This window comes from Dermochelys coriacea, chromosome 8, assembly GCF_009764565.3.
Source record: "Dermochelys coriacea isolate rDerCor1 chromosome 8, rDerCor1.pri.v4, whole genome shotgun sequence".
NCBI classification, from domain to species: Eukaryota; Metazoa; Chordata; order Testudines; family Dermochelyidae; genus Dermochelys; species Dermochelys coriacea.
In genome coordinates this window covers 41,256,990-41,283,439 of record NC_050075.1, presented here as the reverse complement: position 1 = coordinate 41,283,439, position 26,450 = coordinate 41,256,990, and the positions used below count along the sequence as shown (strand labels likewise).

Sequence of the window (26,450 nt, the reverse complement as noted above, 5' to 3'; positions counted from 1 at the left end):
AAGAATGGGGTTTGATTTTGAAAAGAGGACCAGCAACCTCAGTCTGCAGCACAATCAAAGAAATTTCTTTAAAATACTATTTCAGTGGTAGTTCACATCAGTCAGATTAAAAAATAAGAGACTGAATGGGGATAAATGTTGGAGAAATTGTGGTGAAAGACATTTTATGCACATATAGTGGATATATCCAATCATTAGAGAGTAGTGGGATGCCATCCATAACCAAATATCACAAATTGTTGGATATTTATTACCAAATGACCCTTTGGTAATCTTCCTGGGGCTTCCTACTGGAAATGATCACACAAAAGGAAATGAAGAATTAATCACTCATCTGTTAGTAGCTGCTTGGCTATTGGTAGTCTGTCATAAGAAAAAAAATAGCCCAATCATTGAGGAATGGTTAAAAAAATATGGGAAGTTGTGGTTATGGAATAATTAATGCACGAATTACATACTCAGCAAAATAGACTGAGGACAGATAGATATTTACGTATTTGGTTGCCTTTTATTCAGTATTCAGACAAAATACATACACCTGCAAAAAACCCAGCACATCTGTCCAATTTTTGTGAATGTTAACAAATGAAATATAAATCTGCTCTGTTAAATATGTGTATATAGAGATTTCACTAAATTTGATAAAATCATTAGAAACAAAATAGGCATTATAATGACACTCACTCTGTAATATGGTAATATCCTCTTAAATAGAGAGATCTGATTACTATATTCCTGTACAAAGTCTCTTTAAACAAAAGCTCTGGATTATAATAATTGTTTTCAGAGTAGCAGCCGTGTTAGTCTGTATTCGCAAAAAGAAAAGGAGTACTTGTGGCACCTTAGAGACTAACAAATTTATTAGAGCATAAGCTTTCGTGAGCTACAGCTCACTTCTGTTTCTGATATTTACATGGCAAGGATTTGTAAACTTGTTAAAACTTCCTAAATAAATAGTAAAAGAAAGAAAGAAAAAGAGTGCCTGGTATCACAACACCACCACCACATACTCTCTGGGCAACAAAAGTTAACCCTGTGCCTCTACCTACACAGAGCAGGGGACACCCTTTCCATTCTCCCAGGGCTGAGCACTCCAGCCTGTCTAGTCCATTCTGCACAAACCCCGTCTCGCAGGAAAAGGTGCAGGGTGGAGTTATATGTGAAGTCTCCATGAAAGTGAGAGCAGTTTAATTTACCCCTGCCCTGGGAGGCCAGTACTGGGCACTTGACAGCGGGAACAGCAGAGCACAGACCTTTAAGGCACAAGTCTGGAGTTGTTGTGCGCTTGGTCCTTAATTGGTGGGGAGTGAAGTGCCAGGGGAATAGGCTGAGGAGTGATGAAGTGCCATGGGAATGTGGGTGCATGAGGGTAGGTGCTGGGGCATAGAGTCCCAGACATGTATGTGTTGGGTGGTGCAGTGGTGGGGGTTTCAGACCCTAGAACGGTGTGCCATAGGTGCAGACTGAAGTGCTGGGCTGTTAGTTCCACAGGGGGATGAGCTGCCTGTATGAGTTGAAGAGAAAGGTGCCTGGGGGTGAGGTCCCAGAAAGGCAGAGTGTGGGATAGGGTGGTGCCAATGGGGGGGGAGGGTACCAGGGAAATGGACTGATGGTTAGTGCAGTGCCAGGCTATTGGTTGTGCCCAGGAGTGAGGTGATGGGGGAAGGGATGAGATGGCAGAAAGTGGGGAGCCAGGAACTTGTAGTATGAGGTCAGGGTGCTCAGGGGATGGAGCATCACTTTTCACTGGTGTAAAAGGCTGCCCAAAGGGCAGGGCACTGGCAACCTAGGCTCATTGTCTCCCTATTATACAACTTTCTCTCCATGAAGCTTTATATTACGCAGCAGCCCCAGATCAAAAGGTCCAGTCCCCTGGCTCCCAAACCATTGTACACAATAGCTCTTTCCCCTAGACCTGGCAAAGAAATGGGCTCCTATGGAAAGTCACCTGGGATCCTGCCAGCTCAGCAATGTACATTTCACACATCCCACAGTTAATGCTGTTCCTCTACCTTCACAGCATGGGGGACGCTCCGTCCATTGTCCCAGGGCCGTGCATTCCAGCGTCTCAGATCCATTCCGCACAAACCCCGTCTCACAGGAAAAGGCACAGGTGGAGTTATACGTGAAGTCTCCATGCCGATGAGTGCAGTTTAATCGGCCCCTGTCTGGGGAATCCAGCACTGGGCACTTGACAGCTGGAATAGCAAAGCAGAACTGCATAAGGGGATACGTCCATTGGTGTTGGAGGGTGAAGTGCCAAGGGAATGAGCCAATGAGGGGGTGAAAGTGCCATGGGTGTGTCCGTGTATGAGGGTGAGTGCTGGGGTTTTGGGCGATGTGCTGTCAGAGGCATCATGTGCTGGGTGGTGTAATGCTAGGGATTTCAGACCCTTGGTGTAGTGTGCCAAAGGAACTGGGTAGTGAAATGCTATGTGGAATGAGGAGCTGGGGTGTTAGACCTCCAGGGGATGAGATGCCATCATGAGTTCAATGTCTAGATGCCAGAGGTGTGGTGCCTGAGGGGCGAGCTGTCTGGAGGCTAGGTACCAGGGACAGGGACTGACGGTTATTGAATTGCCAGGTTAGTGGGGTGCCAGGAGGCGAGTGGCTGGTTGTGTCTGGGGGTAGGTGATGGGAAGAGGAGCCAGGGGACAGTAGTGCTAAGGGTTGGGGGGCATTCACTTGGCACTGGTGTAAAAGGCTGCCCAAGGAGCAGGACAATAGCAAATCAGTCCCATTGTCTCTCTTTTACACAACTTTCTCTCAATGAAGCTTTATATTGCACAGCTGCCCCAGATCAAAAGGTCCAGTCCCAGCTCCCAAACCACTGTATACAATAGCTGTATTCCCTAGACCTGGCAAAGAAATGGACTCCTGTGGAAAGTCACCTGGGATCACACCATTTCAGCAATGTACATTCCACACCCCCCCCACAGTTAACACTGTTCCTCTACCTTCACAGCGCGGGGGACGCCCTGTCCATTGTCCCAGGGCCGTGCACTCCAGCGCCTCCAATCCATTCCGCACAAATCCAGTCTCGCAGGAGAAGGCGCAGGTGGAGTTATACGTGAAGTCTCCATGCCAGTGAATACAGTTTAATCTGCCTCTGCCCGGGGTGGTCAGTACTGGGCACTTGACAGCTGCAGATAGTCAGAATACAATGAAAGTAAGGACAGTCAATGTAAGGACCCCCTCTTGCTCTTGGTGGGGCCCTCTGCACCCAGCTCTCAGCCCTCACAGCATCCCCTTCTCCCCTACCCACTCACAGCCAGCACTGGGCACTTGACAGTTGGAATATTAATGGACATTATACCCAGGAATAAATTGATCAGTTTAAATGATAAGGACAGTAAGGAAATAATTCCAGAAGAATCCAATATAACATGTAATCCCATTTCACATCCTTGGGTTACAATAACATGACTCAGGTTTATTTACTGAGGTTACAGTTCAAATCAGCATACAAAAGGCGCCTTCACCAAACTAATGAACTCCTAATGAATTTACTATCCCAAATGGCAGTTAGTCAAGACAAATATCCCCCTTTTTTGACTCATTGAGACACTAAAGCAAATTTGCTTTTGGCCTTTAGGCTAAAATGGTGTTCAGTCTCTGTTCCTGACCTAGTAGGCAAGACACTGTTTCCTGTTCATGTAGGGTCTTGTCTCAGTAGCTACTATGGCTGATGAGATATTAACCTTGCTACTGTATTTGCTGAGATGAGTTGGTATAGGTAAACTGAAGACCTCCATTAGTCTGTACTGATTGCTCCACGAGGTCTGAACAGCCCACAGCACTGGAAATCCTGGCCTTAGATTACATTATCAGAGCAGCTGCATAGTTTCTTGTCAGTGTTCAGAGAGGCTCTAAATCCTGGGTTTAATATTTCCTTGATTTGCTTTTCAGTTCTGTAAGTTCAGACATTCTAAGGCCCCAGTGCTTCCTACCATGTGAGCAGAAGCAGCTTCCCAAGCCAGTCCTGCAGTGTGTAGCCTGTACTGTACCTTCACAGAGTGGGGGACCCCTGTCCATTGTCCCAGGGCCGTACACTCCAGTGTCTCTGATCCAATCTGCACAAACCCTGTCTCACAGGAGAAGGTGCAGGAGGAGTTATACGTGAAGTCTCCATTCCAGTGAGAGCAATTTAATTGGCCTCTGCCCAGGGAATCCAGCACGGGACACTTGATGGCTGGAATAGCAGAGCCGAATTGTATAAGAAAAAATCTGGAGGTGGCAGGGGGTGGTCCTTTGTTGCTGTGGGGTGAAGTGCCAGGAGAATTAGCTAATGGATGTATGTGTGAAGTGCCATGGGAGCATGGGTACATGAGGTTAGGTATTGGGGGCAGAGGGTACTGGGGGATGTGATGCCAGAGGCATCATGCTCCACATGACGTTCCCATAAGCAAACCAGGGAAATGTTGTCTAGATTGAATTTCTAGAAGGTGGGTTCACAACTTCTTGAAAAAACATACTCGGAGCATAGTTACAATGGTTTGTGTCAAACTGGGAGGGCGTATCTAGTGGAGTGTCGCAGGGGTCAGTCCTGGGTCCAGTACTATTCAGTATTTTCATTAATGACAATGAATAGACTGGAGATGATGCTTATAAAATTTGCAGATGACACCAAGCTGGGAGGGGGTGCAAGCACTTTGGAGGACAGAATGAGCATTCAAAACTACCTTGTCAAATTGGAGAACTGGTCTGAAATCAACAAGATGAAATTCAATAAAGACAAGAGCAAAGTACTTCACTTAGGAAAGAAAACTGAAATGCATAACTACAAAATGGGGAATAACTGGCCAGGTGGTAGCACTGCTGAAAAGGGGTTTTAGTGGATCACAAATTGAATATGAACCAACAATGTGATACAGTTGCAAAAAAGGCTAATATCATTCTGGGGTGTACTAATAGGTGTGTTTTATGTAAGACATGGGAGGTAATTGTCCCGCTCTACTCTGCACTGGTGGGGCCTCAGCAGGAGTACTGTGTTCAGTTCTGGGTGCCACACTTTAAGAAAGATGTGGACAAACTGGAGAGAGTCCAGAGAAAAAAAATAAAAATGATCAAATGTTTAGAAAATCTGGCCTCTGAGAAATGGTTAAAAAAAACCTGTGCATATTTAGTCTTGAGAAAAGAAGAGGGGGTATCTGATAATGGTCTTCAATTGTGTTTAAGGGTTGTTATAAAGAAGATGGTAATCAATTGTTCTCCATGTCCACTGAAGATAGGAAAAGAAGTAATGGGCTTAATCTGCAGCAATAGCAATTTAGGTTAGATATTAGGAAAAAATTTCTAACAATAAGGATAGTTAAACTCTGAAACAGGTTACCAAGGGAGTTTGTGGAATCCCTGTCACTAGAGGTTTTAAAGAATAGGTTGGACAAACACCTGTCGGGGTGGTCTAGGTTTTCTTGGTCCTGGCTCAATGTAGGGGTCTGGACTTGAAGACCTTTTGAGGTCCCTTCCAGCCCTACATTGCTATGTGTTAAGTGATGCATTGCTGCGGGTTTCAGATCCTGGGGGTGGCGTGTCTTGTCACTGGGTGGAACAATGCTGTTTGGAATGAGGTGCTGGAGTGTTAATGCCTCAGGGGGATGAGGTGTCATCATGAGTTGAATGGCTAGATGCCGGGGGTGTAGTACTAGAGGGGCAAGCTGTCTGGATGGGCGGTGCCAGCGGCAGGGACTGATAGTTACTGAATAGCCAGGTTGGTGGGTGTCAGGAGGCAGGTGTCTGGTTGTGTTTGGTGAAAGGTGACAGGAAGAGGAGCCCTGGGACAGTAGTGCCAGGGGTTGTGGGGCATCCACTTGGCACAGGTGTAAATGGCTGCCCAAGGGGCAGGGCAATGGCGACCAAGGTCCATTTTTTCCTATTACACAACTTTTTCTCTGTACAGCGTTGCATTGCATGTGTGCCCCATATCAAAGGATCTAGTTCCCTGGCTCCCAAACCATCATACACAATAGCTCGCCTCCCCAGAATGGGCAGAGATCTGGGGTCTTATGGAAAGGATATCTCGTATCACAGCAGCTCCACCGTGTATTCTCTGGACACTCCACAGTTAACAATGTGTCTCTACCTTCACAGAGCGGGGGAAGCCCTGTCCATTGTCCCAGGGCCGTGCACTCCAGTGTCTCCGATCCATTCCGCACAAACCCCATCTCACAGGAGAAGGTGCAAATGGAGTTATATGTGAAGTCTCCATGCCAGTGAGTGCAGTTTAATCTGCCCCTGCCTGGGGTGGCCAGCGCTGGGCACTTGACAGCTGCAGACAGTCAGAATATAAACAAAGTAAGGACAGTCAATTTAAGGACCCCCTCTCACTCTTGGTGGGATCCTCTGCACCCAGCTCTCAGCCCTCACAGCAGCCCCTTCTCTTCCCCTCCCTACCCCCCATGGAAGTGGCAGAGCCAGGTTCAGGGATGGTGTCATGGTGAGGGGCAAAAGAGGGACAGTAATTGAGCCAACTTCATGAGAGCTGTTTGTTTTGTGGGAGCTGTATTGGCACAGTTCGGGGCAGGGTGGGGGAGGACAGGAATACCAGTGGTTGATGTAAATTCTGTAATTCTATGTCAAGGCCTGAGCCTTGAATACCAATAGTTGCTGCAGAACAGTGTATGGCCACACAGCTTGACTAGTGGGAGGTGATGCACAAGTTGGACTGAGATGTGTTAGCAGAGCTGGAATTGGGAGATACCCAAGAGCAAAATAGCAGGGAGTGAGGCAGGATGTAGACCAGGATTGAGTTGCTTTTGCAGAGCTGTGTAACTCTCTGGAATTGCAAGAGTCCAGCGCTCCAGCCCTCCTCCCCAATGTCACCTGTCACAGACAATCGGTGAGGCTCAGTTACCTGTGAGGGCAACCAGGTAAAGCCACGATAGCATTAGTGGGGAGCAGTTATAATGTTTCCCTAAATTACCAGTAGAGTGGCCTGCCAGAAACCTCTTTCCAGGCCTGGCTTCCATTGCCACCCACTTGGACCATGGTAACCAACCGTTCCCACTGATGGGATAAGTGCTGGCTCCTGGTTTCCAAGCATTGGCAAAGAGGGGCACAGAGATAAACTCACTGCCTTCATTCTTTCAATCCCACCCCAGGAGCTTGCGCCCAGTTCTATGCGTGGAGACTGAAGCATTCTGGGATAGCCCCATGCTTGTCATAGTTGCCATGAACCCTGAGCTAATCCTGAGGCATCAGCAGCCGCATGGACAATGATGTCACCCACACCCAGGGCAATGGCTCTAACAGGGGTCAGGGCATGTCACAGAGTCACTGGGCCATGCTCTGGAACTACTCCATATGAGGCCAGTCAGAAGTCTGGGGGAGCATGCCTCCTGTCTCTGACATACTGTCACCAGGGCAAGAAGCTTACACAGCTTCAACCTTCCTGAGTCTGACCCCAGAGCATTCAACATCCCCTTTCTTACTGTGTGCTTCCTGCAGTGAGTCCACCTTGGTGGGCTCCTGGGGAAACCAAAGGGCCCTGCACCCCAAGTCCGCTCTCAGCCAGTCATTAAAACAGAAGGTTCATTAGTCAACAGGAACACACCATAGAACAGAACTTGTTACCACAGAAAACAGTGACTTTCAGCCAAGTCCATCTTGGGGAGTCCTGTGCCAGATGCCCTGGATTCCCCTTCTTCCAATCGCCCCAAGCAGACTGCCAGCTTCCAGTGACCTGACCTCAGACACCCCCTTTGCTTCTCCTCCATGGCCTTGTCTCGCTTCCAAGGCAAAGAGTCACCTGGTCATCACCTGGTTGCATCCCCCTCCTGGGTCTAAGGTTACAAAGGGGACTGGACATAGCATATGTGCAGACAGCTGGAGGAGCCTCAACTGCCCCCGAGGGTCTCAGCCAAAGTCACACACTCCTATTCCCACCACCGAGGTATTGGTGCAGCACACAGGGAAACGGAGGCACACACCGTATTCATGCAAAATTGTAAAACTCGCATAGGCTCAACAGTAAGACTCACATAGGCTCACATACAACATAACAAGGGAAAATCCCCACTTCATCATAGGGCACACTCAGCAAGGCAGGTTCTTGTCTCATCGAGTTGAGTGCTCATTCGGCAATGCAGGACTCCTCAGGAGGTGTCGTCTCACTGAGCGTGAATGGTGCACAGTGCAGGGTTTCCTGCAGGTACCAGCCAAAGAGTTCCAGACTGTGCAATTACTTTGTTCTTTAAAACAACAACTTGGGAAATTCCATCCCCAAAATGATGCTATGGGGATACCTGAATTTGCACCACTAGGTGCTCAGAAGTCAAGAAATGCTGATGTTACACCTGCATGCACAACTTGGACAAGTCGGCTCCTCTTTGATCATACATTGTGGTACAGTTTTCAGTTATGTGATCACATACTGCTTCTCTTATAAAACAATATAATATCACAGTCTTAACTAGACACTCAGAGCATCTTTTAGTACCATGTACCATCTGTATATGGAGTCCATGAACATAATTTCAATGTAAGATGCAGGGTGAAAGATGTGTACCTGCACTGCCCTTGCCATCCTGACTACCTGCCATCCAATCCTGCAGAAAGTAATGCATAGGGTCCTGCCGCTGAGCCCAGGTATCAGTCACTGTGCATCTTACACAATGCACCCTATTACTTGCAATCGTTTGATATGATCTTTTATTGCATTCTTGGAGTAAAAGTACTGAACTGAAACACCTAAAGGAGCTGCATCATTAGAAACTTCAAGGGGTACAATTAACAAATACATTTAATCCATGCAAAATATAACATTTAAGCCAAGCTAGAGAAAAAGAAGAATTCAGCTGTGGACAGATATAGCTATAAAATGTTCAAGAGCCCCATTAGAAAACGGACAATGTGGCCTACTTCCGCAGGAGAGACCTGGGTTCTGCTGCTGGCCCGTGGGGTGACCTTAGGTGAGCCACTTCCACTCCCTTTCTGTTTCCCCATCTGTAGAATGGGGATAGTGATACTGACCTGCTTTGTAAAGAGCTTTGAGAGCTACTGATGGGAAGACCAGAGGTAGGTGTTCGTTATCATTTAAAGGATCAAGTTGAACAAGACACATTCAGGGCTCATTTATTCCAATTGCCCACAGTTGAGAGCTCTTCATGATCGGGGCCAAAATGTGTCTTATCAAATGTGATTCTTTAGTCAATAAAATTATTTACTCTTTCCTACTAGGGTTCTGTTTGTAGACACCCCACTTCTGTGTCAGAGACCTGCTCCTTTCCTAGCTTGACTTGTTTTGGTCTGATGAAATGTTCTGGACCTAGCAATAGTCTGTCTGTCACCCTGCCAGTCTTTCAGAGGTAGGAATTACTTTACTGTCACATTAAAGAAACAAAGTGCATAGAAAAGGCTACTTAATGACAGCACCAAGGAACATGACAAACTATTGTAGCGTTCCAGGTAGCCAGCAGGGGCAGCTCATTCAGTTCCATGAATGAAGTGGGTGGGTTAAGATACATATCCATAACCTCACAGCTGCCAAATCCTCCATTACCTGCCCATGCCCCACTAGGCTCTCCGCCTGCCAGGAGGAACCCTCCTACCAGGTCAAGGGTGCTGCTTTCTCCCCTGGAAAATCTGGCTGCCCCATCAATGATGGCTTGTACTTTTAAATCCAAACACTCTTGACTATTGTGAATGTCTGCAGCAGCAGAAACCCAGGAAACACAGGGGTTCAGAGGGGCCTTTCTGGTTGCAAATCATCCATCGGACAAAGCTTAAGGCTTTGGACTGCTCCTGTTCTTACTGACACCTTCACAAAGCCCATGACTCTTGCTGGACTCACTCTAGAGCAGGGTAGGTTTCAAGCAGTTAGAACATGCTGCAGAGGCCACAGTCATGGGCACGATCTAGGAAATGCACAGTGCAGCTCCAGTGTGAGGGGATATCTGCTGCAGACCATTCACTACTAGAATTAAGCTTGTCAAGGCTGAGGTCTGTAGTTGCTTCTCGGTCAGTTCCTAGTCCTCTAAGTCAGATTGGCTATGTGTGGCATCTGCTAGTATTTCTTTGACAGCTGCACATCAAAGCCAGCCTTAGCATTTGAGTCGCCCTGCAAAACAATTTTTGCTAGCCCCAGTTGTAAGGGACTGTTGTTTACCAAGCTCACACTGCTATGCACAGGGCTAGCTGAAGATGTGGGGGAGGGTTAGCTGGTTACACCCCAAACATATCTGTTCCTGCACAACTCTGCCTCTCCCTACTTATCTGATCTTGATTTTTATCATGTTTCCACCCTCAGGCCCTCTGCTCTACCCACGCTGCCAGCCTCTGCCTCTGGTTAGCTGGCTCCCACAAGCATCTTCGTGCTTTCTTCTGAATCACCCCTTTGCGTAGAATGCCCTCCCACAACCAGGGGCGGCCAGTTATATGGGTCCATAGTGCCGTGGCTCCAGTGATATTCAGGGCCTGGGGGCCTGGATCCACCAAGGTTTGGGGCTGGGTCTCTCCCCCAGCCCCGCCTGCTGCCACCGTGCGCCAGCCCGAGTGTCCCCTGGTCCTCACTTGCTGCCCCTGTGCACCTTCCCCGGGCCCCAGAACATCCCTGCCTCAAGCCAGTGGCTGCTCCTCCCCCCACGCAGCTCCATGCTGCACTCTGCTCTGCTGGCTCCTGGCATCAACTGCTGCTGCAGGGTCCTAGTGCCCCCATCCACTAGTGCCAGGGCAGGCTGACCCTGCCCCTGCCCTTCTGCCTCAGACCCTTCCCTTTTCTGGAAGGCCTCTCCACCAGCATAGGAGGGCCCCCCCGTCTGGAGTCACCACTTCTGCCCCATGCTGGGCAAGGGGCAGTCCCATCCCCCACCCCCAGTGAGGCTAGAATGAAGGGCAGCAACAGGGGAGGAGGCATACATGTGACGGCAGCCCCCCTCTGGCACCCACCACAGGGGAGCTGAGAAGGCTTCCTGGACCTGAGAGGGGCCCTAGGAGCAAGTGCAATGACAGTGGTGCGAGGTAAGTGTGCTGCCAGAGGGCCCCTGCCCTGGAACTCACTGCTGCTGGTGGGGAGAGGGCTGGGGGGAAGTCCTCCTCTCTGGCCCCAGCCCCAGGGCAGCCTGCCAGCACACCAAACTCCTCAGCCCCAGCCCTGCCCCACCCCAGAGCCTGCACCCCCAGCCAGAGCCCTCACCCCCCTGCACCCCAACCCTCTGCCCTAGCCCTGAGCCCCCTCCAGCATCATGAACCCCTCATTCCCGGCCCCACTCCACAGCCCTCACCCCTGCACCCTAACCCTCTGCCTGAGCCCCTCCCACACCCCACACCCCTCATCCCCAGCGCCACCCAAGAGCTCTCACATTTTTACATTATTTTAAAAAATATATATCAGCTTACAAGGCAGGTGTGGGGGTGCGGGACTTGGACCTGTTCTGGGCACCACCAAAAATTATACAGACCTGCTGCCCCTGCCTAGAATTGATCTGAGCAGATACAGGGGAATATCAAGTGCAAGTAGAGAGGGATTTTGCCTCTAAACACAGCACAGGTGACACCACTAATGGAAGCCTGTGTCCAGTTCTGGGCACACACTTTTAAAAGGGCTTTGCAAAATTGGAGAGGGTTCAGAAAAAAGCTATCAGGCTAATGAAAGCTATAAAACCTGCCTTCTAGTAAGAACAAAAATGATCTATTTATCTTATAAAGAGAAGTTTAAGAGGCAACTTAATTTATAGATGTTAAGGCCAGAAGTGACCATTATAGTCTGACCTCCTGTGTAGCACTCTAAGGGATGGAGAATCCACCACACCCCTTGGTAAGTTGTTTTTGCACCCCCAGCCCTGGGAATCCTTGGTGATTTTTAGCGACAAGCATCCTGTCCTAGCCCCAGAGTTGCCTTGGTTACTTTTCCAAGGCAGAAACTCAGTGTTTTTCAAGAGAGAAGCAAAGACTCTCCTTTCCATTTTCCCTAGGGCCAGCTGTCATTAATGTCCAGTGAAGCTGCAGCTGGGGAGTGTCATGTCATGGGGCTATGACCATCTCTCTAGCTCTCTGCAGGCACCAGGCAGACAGGAGACACCCAGCCTGCACCAGCATTACATGAATGCCCTTTCCCTGGTGCTCTGAGTGCACAAGGGGACTCAATCCCCTGCCCCTGACTATGCTGCCGAAGAACACACCTCCCTTTCCATGCAGTTAACATCCATGCACCCCAGGACCAGGGATCCACTTTCCAGCTGGGAAGGCAAAGGAGAGCATAGAGATCTGAGCAACAAGTCGAGAAAGAAATTGTGAAAGCAGCTAGTTGCCAAAGCAGCATTTCCTGCAAGCCCTGTGTCATGCTGCTCCCTGGGGATAAGGGATGGTGAGGCAGGGGGCTCCCAAGAGGAGACAGCCCTCAGCCCTAGTAACAGCAACAGCAGGATTCACCTCCCAACTCCTCCCTTTCTCAGCATCCCTGTCTCTGGAGAGTACAAACGGCCCAGAGTGAGGGCTCATGTAGAGAAGCAGGAGGGCTCTAAGGAGGGAAATGGAGTGAAAACAAGTGGAAGAAAAGGCAGAGAGGGTAGGGATAGGGATAGAGTGACCTAGACAGATTGGAGGATTGGGCCAAAAGAAATCTCATGAGTTTCAACAAGGACAAGTGCAGAGTCCTGCACTTAGGACGCAAGAATCCCATGCACCGCTACAAGCTGGGGACTGACTGGCTAAGCAGCAGTTCTGCAGAAAAGGACCTGGGGATTACAGTGGATGAGAAACTGGATCTGAGTCAACAGTGTGCCCTTATTGCCAAGAAGCTAACGGCATATTGGGCTGCATTAGTAGGAGCATTGCCAGCAGATCGAGAGAAGTGATTATTCCCCTCTATTTGGCACTGGTGAGGCCATACCTGGAGTATTGCATCCAGTTTTGGTCCCCCACTACAGAAAGGATGTGGACAAATTGGAGAGTCCAGCGGAGGGCAACAAAAATGATCAGGGGGCTGGGGCACATAACTTACGAGGAGTGGCTGAGGGAACTGGGCTTGTTTCGTCTGCAGAAGGGAAAAGTGAGGGGGGGATTTGATAGGAGCCTTCAACTACCTGAAGTGGGATTCCAGAGAGGATGGAGCTCAGCTGTTCTGAGTGGTGGCAGATGACAGAACAAGGAGCAATGGTCTCAAGTTGCAGTACGGGAGGTCTAGGTTGGATATTAGGAAACATTATTTCACTAGGAGGGTGGTGAAGTACTGGAATGGGTTACCTAGGGAGGTGGTGGAATCTGAATCCTTAGAGGTTTTTAAGACCTGGCTTGACAAAACCCTGGCTGGGATGATTTAGTTGGGGTTGGTCCTGCTTTGAGCAGGGGGTTGGACTAGATGACCTCCTGAGGTCTCTTCTATGATTCTTGTATGATTCTATGATCACAAACACCACTGCAGGTGTGGTTCTGCTCTGGTGAAGAGTATGGGTCAATGGCCCTGCCTGGGCTGGGCTGCACACAGCTTGTGCAGTGCAAGAGCTGTTTATTTACCCTGTAACATTACAGAAATAGCCTAACTTCTCTAAGCATCTCTGTATCGATGTCACTGTAGCCTCGCTAGGGTTAGCTACATTGATTTCTATACAGATCTAGTTAATGTGGTACAAACTCAGCTGGTCTGCTCCCCATGCACCTGTCTTTAGTGACTCAAATAAACATTTCCACTCTTTACATCTACTAGGCTGGAGCAAGAAGCGGGAGTGAAGGAGTGACCAGCAGCCCCATTGCTTCTTGTGCATCATCAATGGAACCGTGTCCTAACCTCCCATCAGTTTCACCAGTGCAGACTCGTGCACAGCAGCTGGTTTGGTGAGTTGTAACTGAATGGGTCTCATGTCATGAGGAGAGTTTGTGTTACCTGGTGAGATGTGCAGAAAGAAAAGAACTCAGCTCGAGTCAGCGGTCCAAGGCCAGGTTTGCAAGGCTGGTGCAATGAAGTTTCCCTTTCAGACCACCATATAATAGTCTGAGAACCTGCTGGAGTTTGTGAAGAAAAAGAGCAGACAACTGGAGCTCTGATAATAACAGAGCATTAGCCCCGGACCTGTGTGTGTACCCAGAATGGCATTCACAAGGCACTGCAGCTGACACACAGGAGAAAACATCTTTTTACTTGTAACCTGAGCACATTTCATAGGGAAACAGTGACACAAGAAACACAGGACTGACTCTGGGCTGCCTTGCTTCAAGAATCACTGTGCAATGCAAGCGAAGAAAATGGTGGCACAGATCCTAGGATGATACCCAATGAGGCAACATCCTGCAATGCCTCCAGCCAGGGGATGAGCACGATGGGCTGGCTGGTCTCCCCCCATCTCTAAGCCCTGTGACTTCATGCATGTTGAGTATCCCTAACATGGTATAATGCCACAAAGAATGGATTTCTCCTCCACATCACTCGACTATGAGATCCCCCTCCAATGGCCAGTCCATGCATGCTGCCCTACAATATCTGAATGGGACTCTTTGGACACACTGCTGAAGTTTGACAGGTGTGGCAGTGGACAACCCTCATCCAGCCTGCAAACTCGGGTGGTTCCTGTGATTGTTGTGGAGCTTCCCAAGCTGAATACATCAAACGAGTTACATTCAGCTGGAGCTTGACTACATTTTACAGTTAAAAACAAACCACCATTGAAAGATGGGGAAACCAGCCAGAGACGATACTTGTACATGTAGAGCTGGTAAAGGCACAGATAACATGGAGATGAGTGTGGTATAAACCCCAGAGAGACAGAAAGATTAGCGAGGGCTCCAGGCCAACCACTGGTTGCAAACATCGCATGAGAAGCCAAAGGTATTAAATGCTAAGGCTGGGGCTGTTCAAAGGGGCGAGGTGCCCAGCTTCCAATCAGCGTCAGTGGATCTGGGTTGTTCCCCACATAGGCTCTGAGAATCCCAATGTACAATCAGTGGGGAGGAGGCAGGAGCAGCTGCTGGCACCCACCTGCACACTCCGGAGCCTCTGCTGTCCAGTTCCCCGATGCCAAGCACTGCAGCATGTCCAGCCCTTGCAGTTCAAATCCCTCCTGGCACCGGAACTTGCATGTGGAGTTGTAGCTAAATTCCCCCAGGGGATGACTGCAGTCAGGCCCAGGGTCAAGGTTTTTGCACCTCACAACTAAAAGGACATACAGCAGCATGAGCAACTGGGAGGCAGGGGGGTGGGATTTCAAGCGGTCAGGCCCTTGGGAGGCTACAACCCCACCCCACTCTGGAGCAATAGCAAAGGCCATTCCTCCAGCTGGGCTAGCTCCCCTCTTTGGTGAATCTAGGAGCAGCACTGATGGGTGCCCAGGCCATCATCCCAAAGGACGTCTCTGGGGAGACCCTCCAGAAAGTAAATGCAGTGACAGTAGCAGTCCCTGCAGCAGGGCTCCCTCCCCTAGTATCCCTGTTCGACTGTCCTCACCGTGTTCACACTCAGGCCCGTAGAAACCAGGGTAGCAATCACAGGTATAGTTCCCGATGGTCTCTATGCAATCACCATGCTGGCTGCAGGAGGAACTCTGGCAAGACGCTGCAGAGATACAGCTGGGTTAGAATTTACCCTAACAGCTCCTTAGAGACAAATCATAACCCACCCCACTGCCTGAATCCTGCACTCCATCCCTGCTGCATTTCTTCATTGCGGGATTCTTTCAGAGCCTGTTAAAGCCATGGAAAAAAAAAACCTGCCTTCAAAGGCCTTGGCTCAGGCCCTGCAAGAGCACATGGGGCCTAGATAACATCCAGGACACCCAAACTTTGCCCAGCCAGGTGGCATTGGCACCTTGCCAGAAGCTTGGAGGCAGTGGCTGCTTTGCACTGATTGATTGTCACACTGCTTTTGGACCCAGAGGCGTTGCCTGTGGACAGCGCTGACCTGGATGGGTAGGCTGCCCTCTGGATTGAGATGGAGTGTTGCTTGCTGGGCCTGCAGGGGAAATATCCATGCATTGGTCAGAGGCCAGCATGTGCCATGTTTAGCTATAGCTAGCTTTAGTGCTTTGACCTCCCTGCCTTCCCCAACACTGATTGCGCTCCGAAGAGGGTAGTAACTCTTTGGCAAGGAGACTGCACTGCATCTCCCAAAAGCTCAGAACAGCTGCTCCTGGGGCCAAGTGTCTGGCATGTCAATTTACAATGGGACTTTGTGATGAGAAGAATGTAGGGATCAAAGCAAGACTTTCAGAGCACAGGTTCAGCTCCCGTCTGTATGGACCATTTGTGAGGGAGAACTTGGAAATCAAGACTTTAACTCCCCAACCAAAGGAACCAGAGAGACACAGAGAGCACCACAGCAGTGAGCGCTCCCAGGCACAGGTGTTGCACACAGCAGCTAACATGCAAAGCGGGTGCAGGCCTGTGCTGCTAGCCATGGGACAATATCACTAATGCCTAACAGCAGCTAGCACTAAAAGGCCCTTGGTGGCTGTCTCCATAGAGAAGTCAGAACTCAGTGGGCTATGGAGACCGACTGACCCTGCAGATCAGGGTTGAGGCACTCTAGCTGGGTGGGTGGGTTAAGTTCCTCTGCCCAGACCGTGCCTCTTTGTAACAGTGTGTCTGGCCCTTTAAGGGCTAGAGGCATGGGGCCAGCTAACCCTAGTTCCTAGGTAGGCACAGCTGAGCAAGGGTCAGCTGATGTCCCTGGACAAGTGGCAGGAACCTTCAGAGAAGGGGGATGCTCAGGGAGAGACAAGCCAGGAGGCTTCTGCAGGAAACCCTTCACTGGGGGCAGGCTTTTGGCTTGGAAGGAAGCCCTAGCCAGAGGGCTGAAGAAGGCTGAGAGCCAGGGAGAACAGACTTCAGGAAGTAAGGAAAGACTCCAGCCAAGCGAGGCGAGAGTGGCTTGCGGAGCAACCTCAGACCACGAGGGGGCATGGGAGGTGGCCAGCCCATTGACACACTTCTGTGAACAATTAGGGACATAATTCTCCAGAGCTGTCAATCCAGCAACTCTCCCCAATCCTACACATGTTAGACAGACACACACACTTACATAGAGAATGACAGTGGTGGGGTGATTACCTTGGTAACACAGCGCCCTCTTTTTCTTTTGGCAGTGCTCATCGTTCCATTTTCCAGCATCATGGTTCCGCTTTATGTAAATCTCCACACAGTCTTGGTTCCTCCCTTTATTGTTGGGTTCCCTGCTAGCCCAGTTCTCAGCTTCCTTTGTCAAGGCTTTGTTGGTACCAACCCAGGTCCAGACATTGTTTATCTTTCGTATCCCAATCCAGTAGTATGTTCTATGGCGAGGTAAGACTCTGTTGAGATAAGCAATTTCCCCCTGGTTCTGGATTGCTACGAGGTCAGTGTAGAATGACCTGCAAAAGTTTCTGGCCACCTCCCATGAGTAATCAGATTTGTCACCATAATGGTAGGTCCAGGCTCCCACCTCCATCTGAGTCATGAGCACTGTTGGAAAGGGTAAAAACAGGCAAACTTGTGTTACAATCAGTGACAGAGCTATGGGTTGACTATCTACGGGTGACACCAGACTATATCTTATATCACACACAAAATAACTCCATTAAAAGAACATTATTTAGGTTGCAAAGTCAAGCGCTCAAACGTTAGGAAATGCCACAATTAAGGTTGCCCATGTAACTGAGTTCAGCCCCCTTGTACGTATACACGATGGTATAGTCTTTAATGGCATGATAACATACTATTTTTCCATAGGTCCTCTGCCTCACTCAGTGCAGAGGATGGATGGTGCTCGCTGAATGAGCAGCTATTCAATAGTTTGTTTTCTCCTCGCTGGTCAATGTGTGGCTGCCCCGCCACCCCAGCCTTATTTACTGTACAAACCCTACTCTGAAGACAGAATTATTCATTTCCCCAAAGGCTTTTCTATAGTGCTCATCATTGCAGTATCTGAGTGCTTTACAAATATCAATGAGTTTATTCTCACAATGGTCCTGGGAGATGAGAGAGTGGTATTATCCCCATTTCACAGATGGGAACAAAGGCATATAGGCACTGGTTCTCAAAGATGTTTATGCACCTAACTGCCATTGATTTTATGGCAAGTTAGGTGCCTAAATACCTTTGAGGAGCTGGACCAGAGAGATCAAGGCAGAAAGTAATTTTGGGTGTCCCATTTGAGTAGAGCCCTGCGCAGATACACAATTTATATCCACAGATGCGGATATCCATGGATATAAAGCAGATATCTGCAGACTTGCAGGGCTCTAGTGACAATGAGTGAGACAGGCTCACATGTTCTAGGTCAGGAGATGCTGCTTGCACACACAAGTGTGACCAGAGACAGCTGCCAGTGAGCCTAGTGCCCAACCCAGTGGGGGAGGGGGAGAGGGCGGGGGGGGCCGGAGGAGGTACAGCCATGCCGGAGGAGCTGCCAGGGCTGGGTGCTGGCTCCTGCGAGTGGCAGCCCAACATGCTGCTTCTTTCGTTGCTGTGGTTCCTGGCCCAGTCATTGGCTATGGCCCTGCTGGTCTCACTCATTGTGACTAGAGCACTGCAAATCCATGGCTATTCGCTTTATACGGACAGATATCCACATCTGCAGATACAAATTGTGTATCCACGCCGGGCTCTACATTTGAGACCCCTAGGACCTGATTTTCTGGAGTATTTAGCATTATAAAGCACTTTCTATGTTCAGACCACTGTTCCCATTGAGTTCAGTTGCAGCAGTGAGTCTTCAGCACTTCTGCAAATCAGACCATAGGGTCTCAATTTGAGCATCAAGAAAGTGAGGAACACACATTCAGTGGCCACCTGGGAAACGTTTGGTTTAAGTGACTTGCTCTGGGGAAGAGGCAATCCCAGTCTCCCCTGGATCCCAGTCCCGGTCTCCTTGCCCAGCCAGTTCCAGTCTCTCCTCTCTCCAATTCCCAATCCCAGTTTTTTTCTCTCTGATGCAAACCTCCAGTCCCAGTCTTCCCCCTGGACTCCTTTTCCCAATCTACACCCCCTGCCATCCCCACTCACTGCAGGTCTGGCTCTTGCCCCTCTGCTTTCAAATAAGGCAGCTTCCTGCTCCGCGCTGCCTGAGCTCAGAAGATGGTCATTGAGAGCCCAGGAGAGACAGCCTCTCTTCTTTGCAGTTCTGGCTCAGGATCCCTGGCTAGTCTGTATCTCCCAGGATACAACTGCAGCCATATGTCCCATCAGAGGGAAGACAACAGTGTATCATGGGGGATATAGTCTGGCCAAGGAGCCTGGACTTTTGAATAAAATGGGCATATGAAACACCCAAACTACAACTCCCATGAGACAGCGTCTCACCAAAGATAGATGCAGGTTAATAGCAAACTGACGTGAAAAGAAATGTTACAGTTCAGTTCAACAGACTGAAATATTTTGATATGGGTTGAATTGACCTGAAACAAAAGATTTGATTTAGATTTTCCCCAATGGAAAATCAAAAAAATTCAGCAAAATCAAAATTTTCCTGTAGAAAATTTTGATTTTGCTGAATCTGAATTTTCCTTTAACAAAACATTTTGATGGAAACTTCCCAACTAGCTCCACTTTTAACATTGCCTCATCCGGCGTAAAGATTTCCCAGAAACCACCAGCACCTTGGCATCCATTTAGATGAGCCAAAAAGAGCCAGACTTGTGGTTAAAGTTTTATAAGAATCCATGGGAGTGCTGACATGATGGATTGGTTTATTTGCACAAAAGTCAAAGCCAGAGCCCTTTGGGAGTTCAGGAAGCTTGACAAGCTGTCCCCTCCCATTACTTTTCATGTGGTGCTTGAGGCCCTCTGCACATCTGCTAGTGATGGGCCTGAAAGTGGAAGTGCCAAAGCATCATGGCACTCAGTGCTATTCTTGTGGCATTTCTGGCCTGGTTGGAATAAGAAGGACTCAAAATCTCACAAGAGAACTCCTCCCTGGAGAATTAAAGCACAGTGTTGCTGACACAAGATGTCCTGAGGATTCGGTTTGGGATCTGGAATGTTGGGTGTTTATCTGATGAAAATATTCATGCCATTTGAGGTCTCCCCAACCCACCAAGCTCTGCTTGTCACTCCCATTGTGCCTGGTGAATATTACACCCATGTTATGAGGGATGCACCTCAAATGCTTTACAGTAAAGATGAGCCCAAACAACCCCCAAAATCAAACTTCTCCCCCTCTCTCTTCTCTATAATAGGGTGAACCAGAGCTCAAGACTCCCATTTCCATGGAGCACTGGGGCTCAGGACACCTGGCCCCCCATTCTGCAGTGGGTGCCCATCTCTATTTTGGAGCTAACAAAGGGCTCAGATAAGCAACCAGCAACATGACACTCTGATCTTCCTCTGATGTCCCTGGAAATAATGCAGCAGGATTCCCCTGGGGCACAGCTTCCCCCAGCCCTGCTCATGATATGACAGCACTGGTGCTGATCTCAAGCCTGGCAGTGCAAGAATGAACAGTTATTTAAAAAGTGAACAGAACATTTTCAAATCTGCTGAATGGCCTGGGGTCGGGGTCAGCTTTGTGCAGAGGTCTAGGCAGAGTAGTTCCTCAGGCCCGACGCTCAGGTTTGAACAGATATCAAAGACTCTTCAGTCCGAACGATGTCAAGGCTGTAGTCAGAAGACAAAAGCGATACCCAGCACAGACCAGCGTGCGCCAAGGAACTCACCCAAGAACAATGTTCTCTTCCTTGCCCTGTTTCTTGCATTGTAGATACCACCCTGGGACAGCTCCGTGCCTGGTGTACACCAGCACAGCTCTGTTGAAATTAATGCCACTGGCCCCGGATATGTACACAGCAAATCCATGTTTCAACAGTATGTGCCGTATTTCACAGCTAAACTCCTCATGGGAAATGCCACTAGGAGAGCTGTGGGCTGAGGTCTAGCCTTCAATTCACAGGTGCAACTCAGTCGATGGAGATTGCGTCTGTATACCTGAGAGCAGAGCTGAGAGTGGGAGGGCTCTCCTCTCTCTGCAACAGATAGGGGAGGATCCATACAGGAGAGGCGAATAGCAACCTGTCCTTGGAGGAAATGTGATAACTGGGCTTTCCAAGCACAAGCTGGCCAGGTATGGAGCAATCTTCTTGTGCACCAGGGAGCTGCTGCCTGAACTGGGTTCTGGGTGCCAGCCAGAGATGGCATGACTGGAGGGGCTACTTGGAAGAAGACACTTGTACACAGTCACAGTGTCAAGCAGGATTTCTGAGAGGTGCTATGAGAAATGTGGGGACTTTCTGTACAATTGTTATAAACCTCGAGGTATGTCTCCACTTTGTGTTGTTACCCACTGGGCAGAAAGGGTTTTTCTCCTTGGAACCAGACAGCTTAGCAAGAACTGGCTGGAATCTACACACAGGAATTGGAGACCCTGCATTGGTAATGGAAGAGCCTAGTATTGGGCCATTAATGCTTAACTTCCTCCAACCCTCTGCAGGGAATCAGAGTGAAAAGGCTATATGTGGAGACAAATGGATGAGGTGGCAAGCGGTTGTCTGCAGAGGTTGCTGTGATGAGCAGATGGTCTCACACAGACAGAGTCAGAGAGAGTGAAGAAGGACCCTGGAGAATCAGGGCATGGCAAAACAATTGCTCCTACTGATATGGACTCTGAAGCTTGGCTGTCTCATGCTGACTGAGGACTCACTGATGCTGGATTCCAGGTAACTAATCAAAGCTACCTAGTTTTGAAAAGGCTGCCAAATAATCTCATGGGTGCATTGCTCCCTAAGAGGGGACAAGCTCTCTCAGGTGTCTGAACTCAGCTGGATTCACTGCAGATAGCCACAGTGAGAAATAGGGGTGCTGGAATCTGAAGGCCCAGGCCTGCAGTAATAGAGTCACGTGGCCTGCCCTTGGAAGTCTGGCACACTAAAGGGGTTACCCCCCTGGACCAGACCCTCTAATTCACGACAGGTGCCAACCTCCTGCACTCTGTCTGCCCCAACACTCGCACTGCTGCTGGTGCTGGTGCTGGAGCTGGAAATGGGGTCCAGACATTGCAGTCAGAGGAGAGAGCTGGCCTGGACCATGCCTGTGCAGACGAGTTCATCGGCACCTAGCCTGGCTGGGGAACTGTGAGCTGCGTTGGGAGGCCGAGAAGGCCTCTCCTTGTAACTAGGGTGGAAGTGCCTGGCTCCACAGCCTCAGGGGGCTGTGTTTCTCAGGTAATTTCTAGGGACTCTACTGGTTTCTGGGATACAGGAGGGGCCAAAAGAAGGGATTAAGAGGAATAGGATTTAGGTCCCTAAATAATCACTTCAGGATGGGAATTCTGGCCCAAATGAAATTGTTTCAATGTGCCTGCCAGTGAAATGTCCCTGTGCAGAGCAGGTGTGACTGTTGGTGCCACAACAATATCACTTCCCTCCCAGGGCTTTCCCAGGGCTACGTCTGTGAGTTCTCCCCTGGCAAGGTCAGCGGCAGGCCATCAGAGAGCTGCAGGAAAGCTTACCCCAGCTAATGGCAGCAAAGCACAGAAGTCGGGCGATAATCCAGCCACGTCCCCAAGCCCTTGGACTGGAGCAGAGTCCTACAGCACTGCCCTGGGGGTCAGAAAAACATGTCCATAAACCCCTCAGTACTTCACAGCAGGCAGGTCCAGGCATATTTGACACACTGAGCTGAAACAGACACTATTGGACACACCTGGCTGACACAGACACAATCTCTGATTAGTTCATATTCACAATGCAGATAAAATGCAAAATCTCAAAGGGCAAGAGCTGCCAGCCTCCACAGGGGAAGAAGGAACAGTTGGAATTTTAGGCAAGTGATTTGATTTAACAACATCATCTCCACAACTGGTTGTTAATGAACATCCTAGAGAACGTGACTATGAGTGTGAGATGTTGTTGGTCAGTGTCATGAGTTCAGCTCAGAGGATGGAGGCAGTTTTTGTCCATAAATTAGATAAACAGCTGAGCATCTCAGTCAATCAGAGCAATATTCAGGTGTAATAGAGTTATATTAGAATTAGAAAAAATGGTAACCACCCATGGGTCTAAACCTGAAATGCTGCAAGCTGCACCATCATGAACCTCCTCTCCCTGGGCTTCAGAGGATGGGATCCAGCATCAGCCCGAATGTCTACACAGCTGTGTGTAGGGCCATAGTGTGAGCTCTGCGAACCTGAGTCTGTAGACCTGGGCTGTGAAACGCACTGCTGTGGATTTAAAACACAGTGCAACTGTACCCTCTGGCATCTTACCAACAGGAGCTGAGCCCAGCCTTGCCCAGAGATCTGGGGGAAAGGAGGGGTGTGGTCTGAGCCAGTTAAGTTAGGGTGGTGGTGTGGCAAGGGTTGTAGTGTTGGCTGCTCCTCTCATCCAGGTCTCAGCTTCCCGGGGTTGGCTGGCTGGCTCCCCAAGCAGCCTCCCAGGCCTGAGAGGCTCCATGTTGTCTTTTGGCTGGCAAGGAGGCTTTGAATGAGGCCATCTCCGGTAGCCCATCTCCACTTTCCCAACCAATCCTCATGCTGGGGTTGCTGCTATTCCACCATCTGTGCATCAGCTGTTCCCAGTGATGCCTACAAAGCCCGGCTGTACCAGCCATTTGGCTGGAATTGGGGGGCACAGGGAGCCATTGGCTAGCATTCAACAAAGTCATTAATGTAGGAGATCTAGAGGGAAGGCAGAAAGGAAGGGAAGGGAAAAGCAGGGGAACAGTGCCCCTTATGCGGTTTTTAACTTTTAGCTCTGCTTCCCAGGTTGGGATCTCCAACTGATGTGCAGGGGATATTCATAGGTTTGCTCAGGTGACGGAGTGAAATCCCGGAGTTGCATAGCAATGAGGGTGGGGGCTCTCCTTATCACCTCAGGACTGGGCTGTGGGGTCGGGGGGCCTCTCCCTGGCCACTCAGGGCTGGGCAGTGCAGGGGAGGTTCTTTCCCTGGCCATTCAGTGCTGGATGGTGGGGCTCCCCTGGCAGCTCAGGGCTCGGTGTGGGTGCGTGGGGGTGGGGCTCTCCTTGTCAGCTCAGGGCTGGGCAATGGAGCGGGGGCTCCCGTGGCAGCTCAGAGCTGGGGCGGGGGAGCTCCCGTGGCAGCTCAGGGTCGGGCAGGGCGGGGGGGGGGCTCTCTCTGACTACTCAGGGCTGGGTGTTGGGGGCTCCCCTGGCAGACCAGGGCTGGGTGGGGGTGCATGGGGGTGCGTGGGGGCTCTCCTTGGCAGCTCAGGGCTGGGCAGTGGGGGCCGGGGATCCTCTGCTCACTCAGAGCTGGAGGGGGTGCTCCTCTGGTATGTCAGGGCTGGGCAGCAAGGGGGGACTCCCCTGACAGCTCAGGGCTGGGCAGCAGGGTGGAGGGGCTTCTCTGATAGCTCAGGGCTGGGCAGTGGGGCTCTGCTGGTTGAAGCTGGGTGGTCTCATTTCAATTAATATTGGAGAGTTGAACACAGAAGAGAACTCAACCCTCCTCACCAGCTGGAGTTTCCTTCTGCACAGATCTGTGAGGCACTGTCAGGGAATCATCCCTGTTGCCCATGCAGGGTCTTGCTCTGGGGACCATTTGGGGTCTCTGTTCCTGGCACTGTCCCCTGTACCCATATTCAGAGGTGTCTGGGGCAGAGAGTGAGGGCTGTCGCTAAGGAGTCAGCTTGTAGCTCTCCCTTGTGAGCAGCAGCTCCTCTGCCTGCCTCACTCTTTCCTAAACACTGCACAGGTGAAGCTAACCATGTCCCCAGGTAGAAGAAAGTGCTAGACCTACCATCTCCAGTGCTGACCTGCCAGCCTCCACTCTCCTCCCCTCTCGCTCAATCCTTGGACCGGAGACGACTTAAGCTGTCCCTCTGCTTGGCTGTGTCTTGCAGCACTTCCTTTCACGTGTGCAGAACCTCAGTGCATCCCTTTCCTATTCCTCCCCCCACATCAAGTCACAGCTTGAAGAGTCATTGGGCCAGAGAGAGAGTGACTGTGAAGCCTGGTGGGTAGGGACTGTCCTGGGAGGTGGGAAATCTAGGTCTCAGTCCCCCTGCTCCAATGATTTGGTATTGATCAGAATACAACAGCTGAAACTATCCATCAGAATAGCCCTTAGCCCAGTGGTTAGGAAACCTCTCCTGAGAGGTGGGAGACCCCTGTGCAAATCCTTTCTCCCCTGCAAGCAAATGGGGGAATTGAACCTGGGGCTCCCACAGGCCAGCTGAGTGTGCTAACCAGTGGCTTAGAAGCCATATGGTGGATACCGTCACCTCCTTCTCTGGCAGCCAGACTTTGATGGGACCTGCTCCAGTTAGGTGGCCTCTGAGCGTGCATACTGGATTGGGCCCTGTATGCAAGTCAGAAGGCGCCTGTCTTCCCCTGATTTACAGATCGCACTGGGGTTTAGGCAGGAGCTAAGTACCCAGGTGCCTAGAGGGAGGCAGCAGGGCACATGCCTCGAGGCACAAACTTAGGTGTGGAGGGAACTTTTCCCTGAAAATGTAGGTGCCAAATGAGTTTAGGTGCCTACATGGGCCAGTGGGAATTTTGTGGATCTCAGTGAAGCCTTAAACTGAGACTTAGGTACCTAAACCCCAGACCTAGGCGCTTAAGTCTTGGGTTTAGGTGCCTGTGATATTCTTGGGGTACCCAGGACTGTGAGTCACCCTCTAGCCAAAGGGAGCCTTGCTGTGGTGGCTGGGGTCAGCTCCCTAATCCCACCAGCCCATCAGCCACTCAAGCACTCTCCTATGGGTTAGGACAGCCCTGTCTGTCTCACAGGTGCACCCCAGTCCCTTTGAATCATTCCCTTATGATATCCAGCACCTGATTCTGGCTACTTCCAGAAAGCCCAGATCCTCTGTCCCCAAAGGAACAACATATCCCACTTTACCAGTTTCACCTTAAATCATTGCTCCTGTAAACCACACAGCACTTGTAGTGAAACAAGAGAAGGTTTATTTAAGAGGAATACAGATTCCATTAGAAACAAGAGAGTAGTTGAAACTGTGGTTACAATACAAAACCAAACCATAAAATGAAAACTAGGGCCACACTTATCAATAGTTCTCTTTCCTAGCTGGTAAAATACCTCCCCCTCTCCCGCCCCGCAAAAGTTCAGTCTGTTGCAGAATTGGCCAGTGTCACAGGAACCAGGATCCAAACGTTCATGAAACACCCCCATTCAACAAGATGTCTCCTCAATGAATGGATTCAGGGGGCCTCTCCCCTTCAATGTTATACTGAAAAAGTCTTTTGTCTCTATTCCCAGGCAGGGCAATCCCTTGTCTGTTGTAATTTCCTTTTTTACTTCCAAGTGGTTTTGATTGTTTGCAGTTGTCTCTGAGGGTCTGCCATTGAAAGTCTTCAGATGGAGCAAGACTATACAACTTAGCCTGGCATTACATCACCAGCTAACCAGGGAGAGGTGACAGCTATCACTAAGGCACATTACCCCCTGGGGACTAACTTTTACTCTGAGGCCAAGCAAGCTGTCAATATAGTTACATTATTCCTTAAATATTACCTTACCCACATCTCACAATGATTCTGAGCCTTGACAAGTTACGAGCTTTCTGTAGATACCTTACGTGTTACCCCTTATGGATAAATACCCTACAATACATGATTGGTGTAGTGAGTTTGTC

At 49.8% G+C, this 26,450-nt stretch overlaps 1 protein-coding gene across 7 annotated transcripts in view; it reads right to left on the bottom strand.

Moving 5' to 3' along the window:
* LOC119860311 (P-selectin-like) overlaps positions 1 to 24,720 on the bottom strand; it is a 48,895-nt gene extending 24,175 nt beyond the window's left edge. For 3 of the 7 annotated variants that reach the window (XM_043490622.1, XM_038413854.2, XM_038413860.2), the window contains exons 1-8: positions 24,590 to 24,720; positions 22,340 to 22,430; positions 16,972 to 17,361; positions 15,371 to 15,478; positions 14,906 to 15,079; positions 6,083 to 6,268; positions 2,958 to 3,143; positions 2,013 to 2,198 (exon numbers count right to left, since the gene is read on the bottom strand). In XM_043490622.1, coding sequence (XP_043346557.1) covers positions 2,013 to 2,198; positions 2,958 to 3,143; positions 6,083 to 6,268; positions 14,906 to 15,079; positions 15,371 to 15,478; positions 16,972 to 17,361; positions 22,340 to 22,430; positions 24,590 to 24,592 — 1,324 coding nt within the window. In that variant the 5' untranslated portion in view covers positions 24,593 to 24,720. The remainder of the gene's footprint in view (positions 1 to 2,012; positions 2,199 to 2,957; positions 3,144 to 6,082; positions 6,269 to 14,905; positions 15,080 to 15,370; positions 15,479 to 16,971; positions 17,362 to 22,339; positions 22,431 to 24,589) is intronic. The other 4 variants (XM_043490627.1, XM_043490626.1, XM_043490625.1 and 1 more) reach the window with 4 other exon arrangements.
* Between the last annotated feature and the right edge of the window lie 1,730 nt (positions 24,721 to 26,450).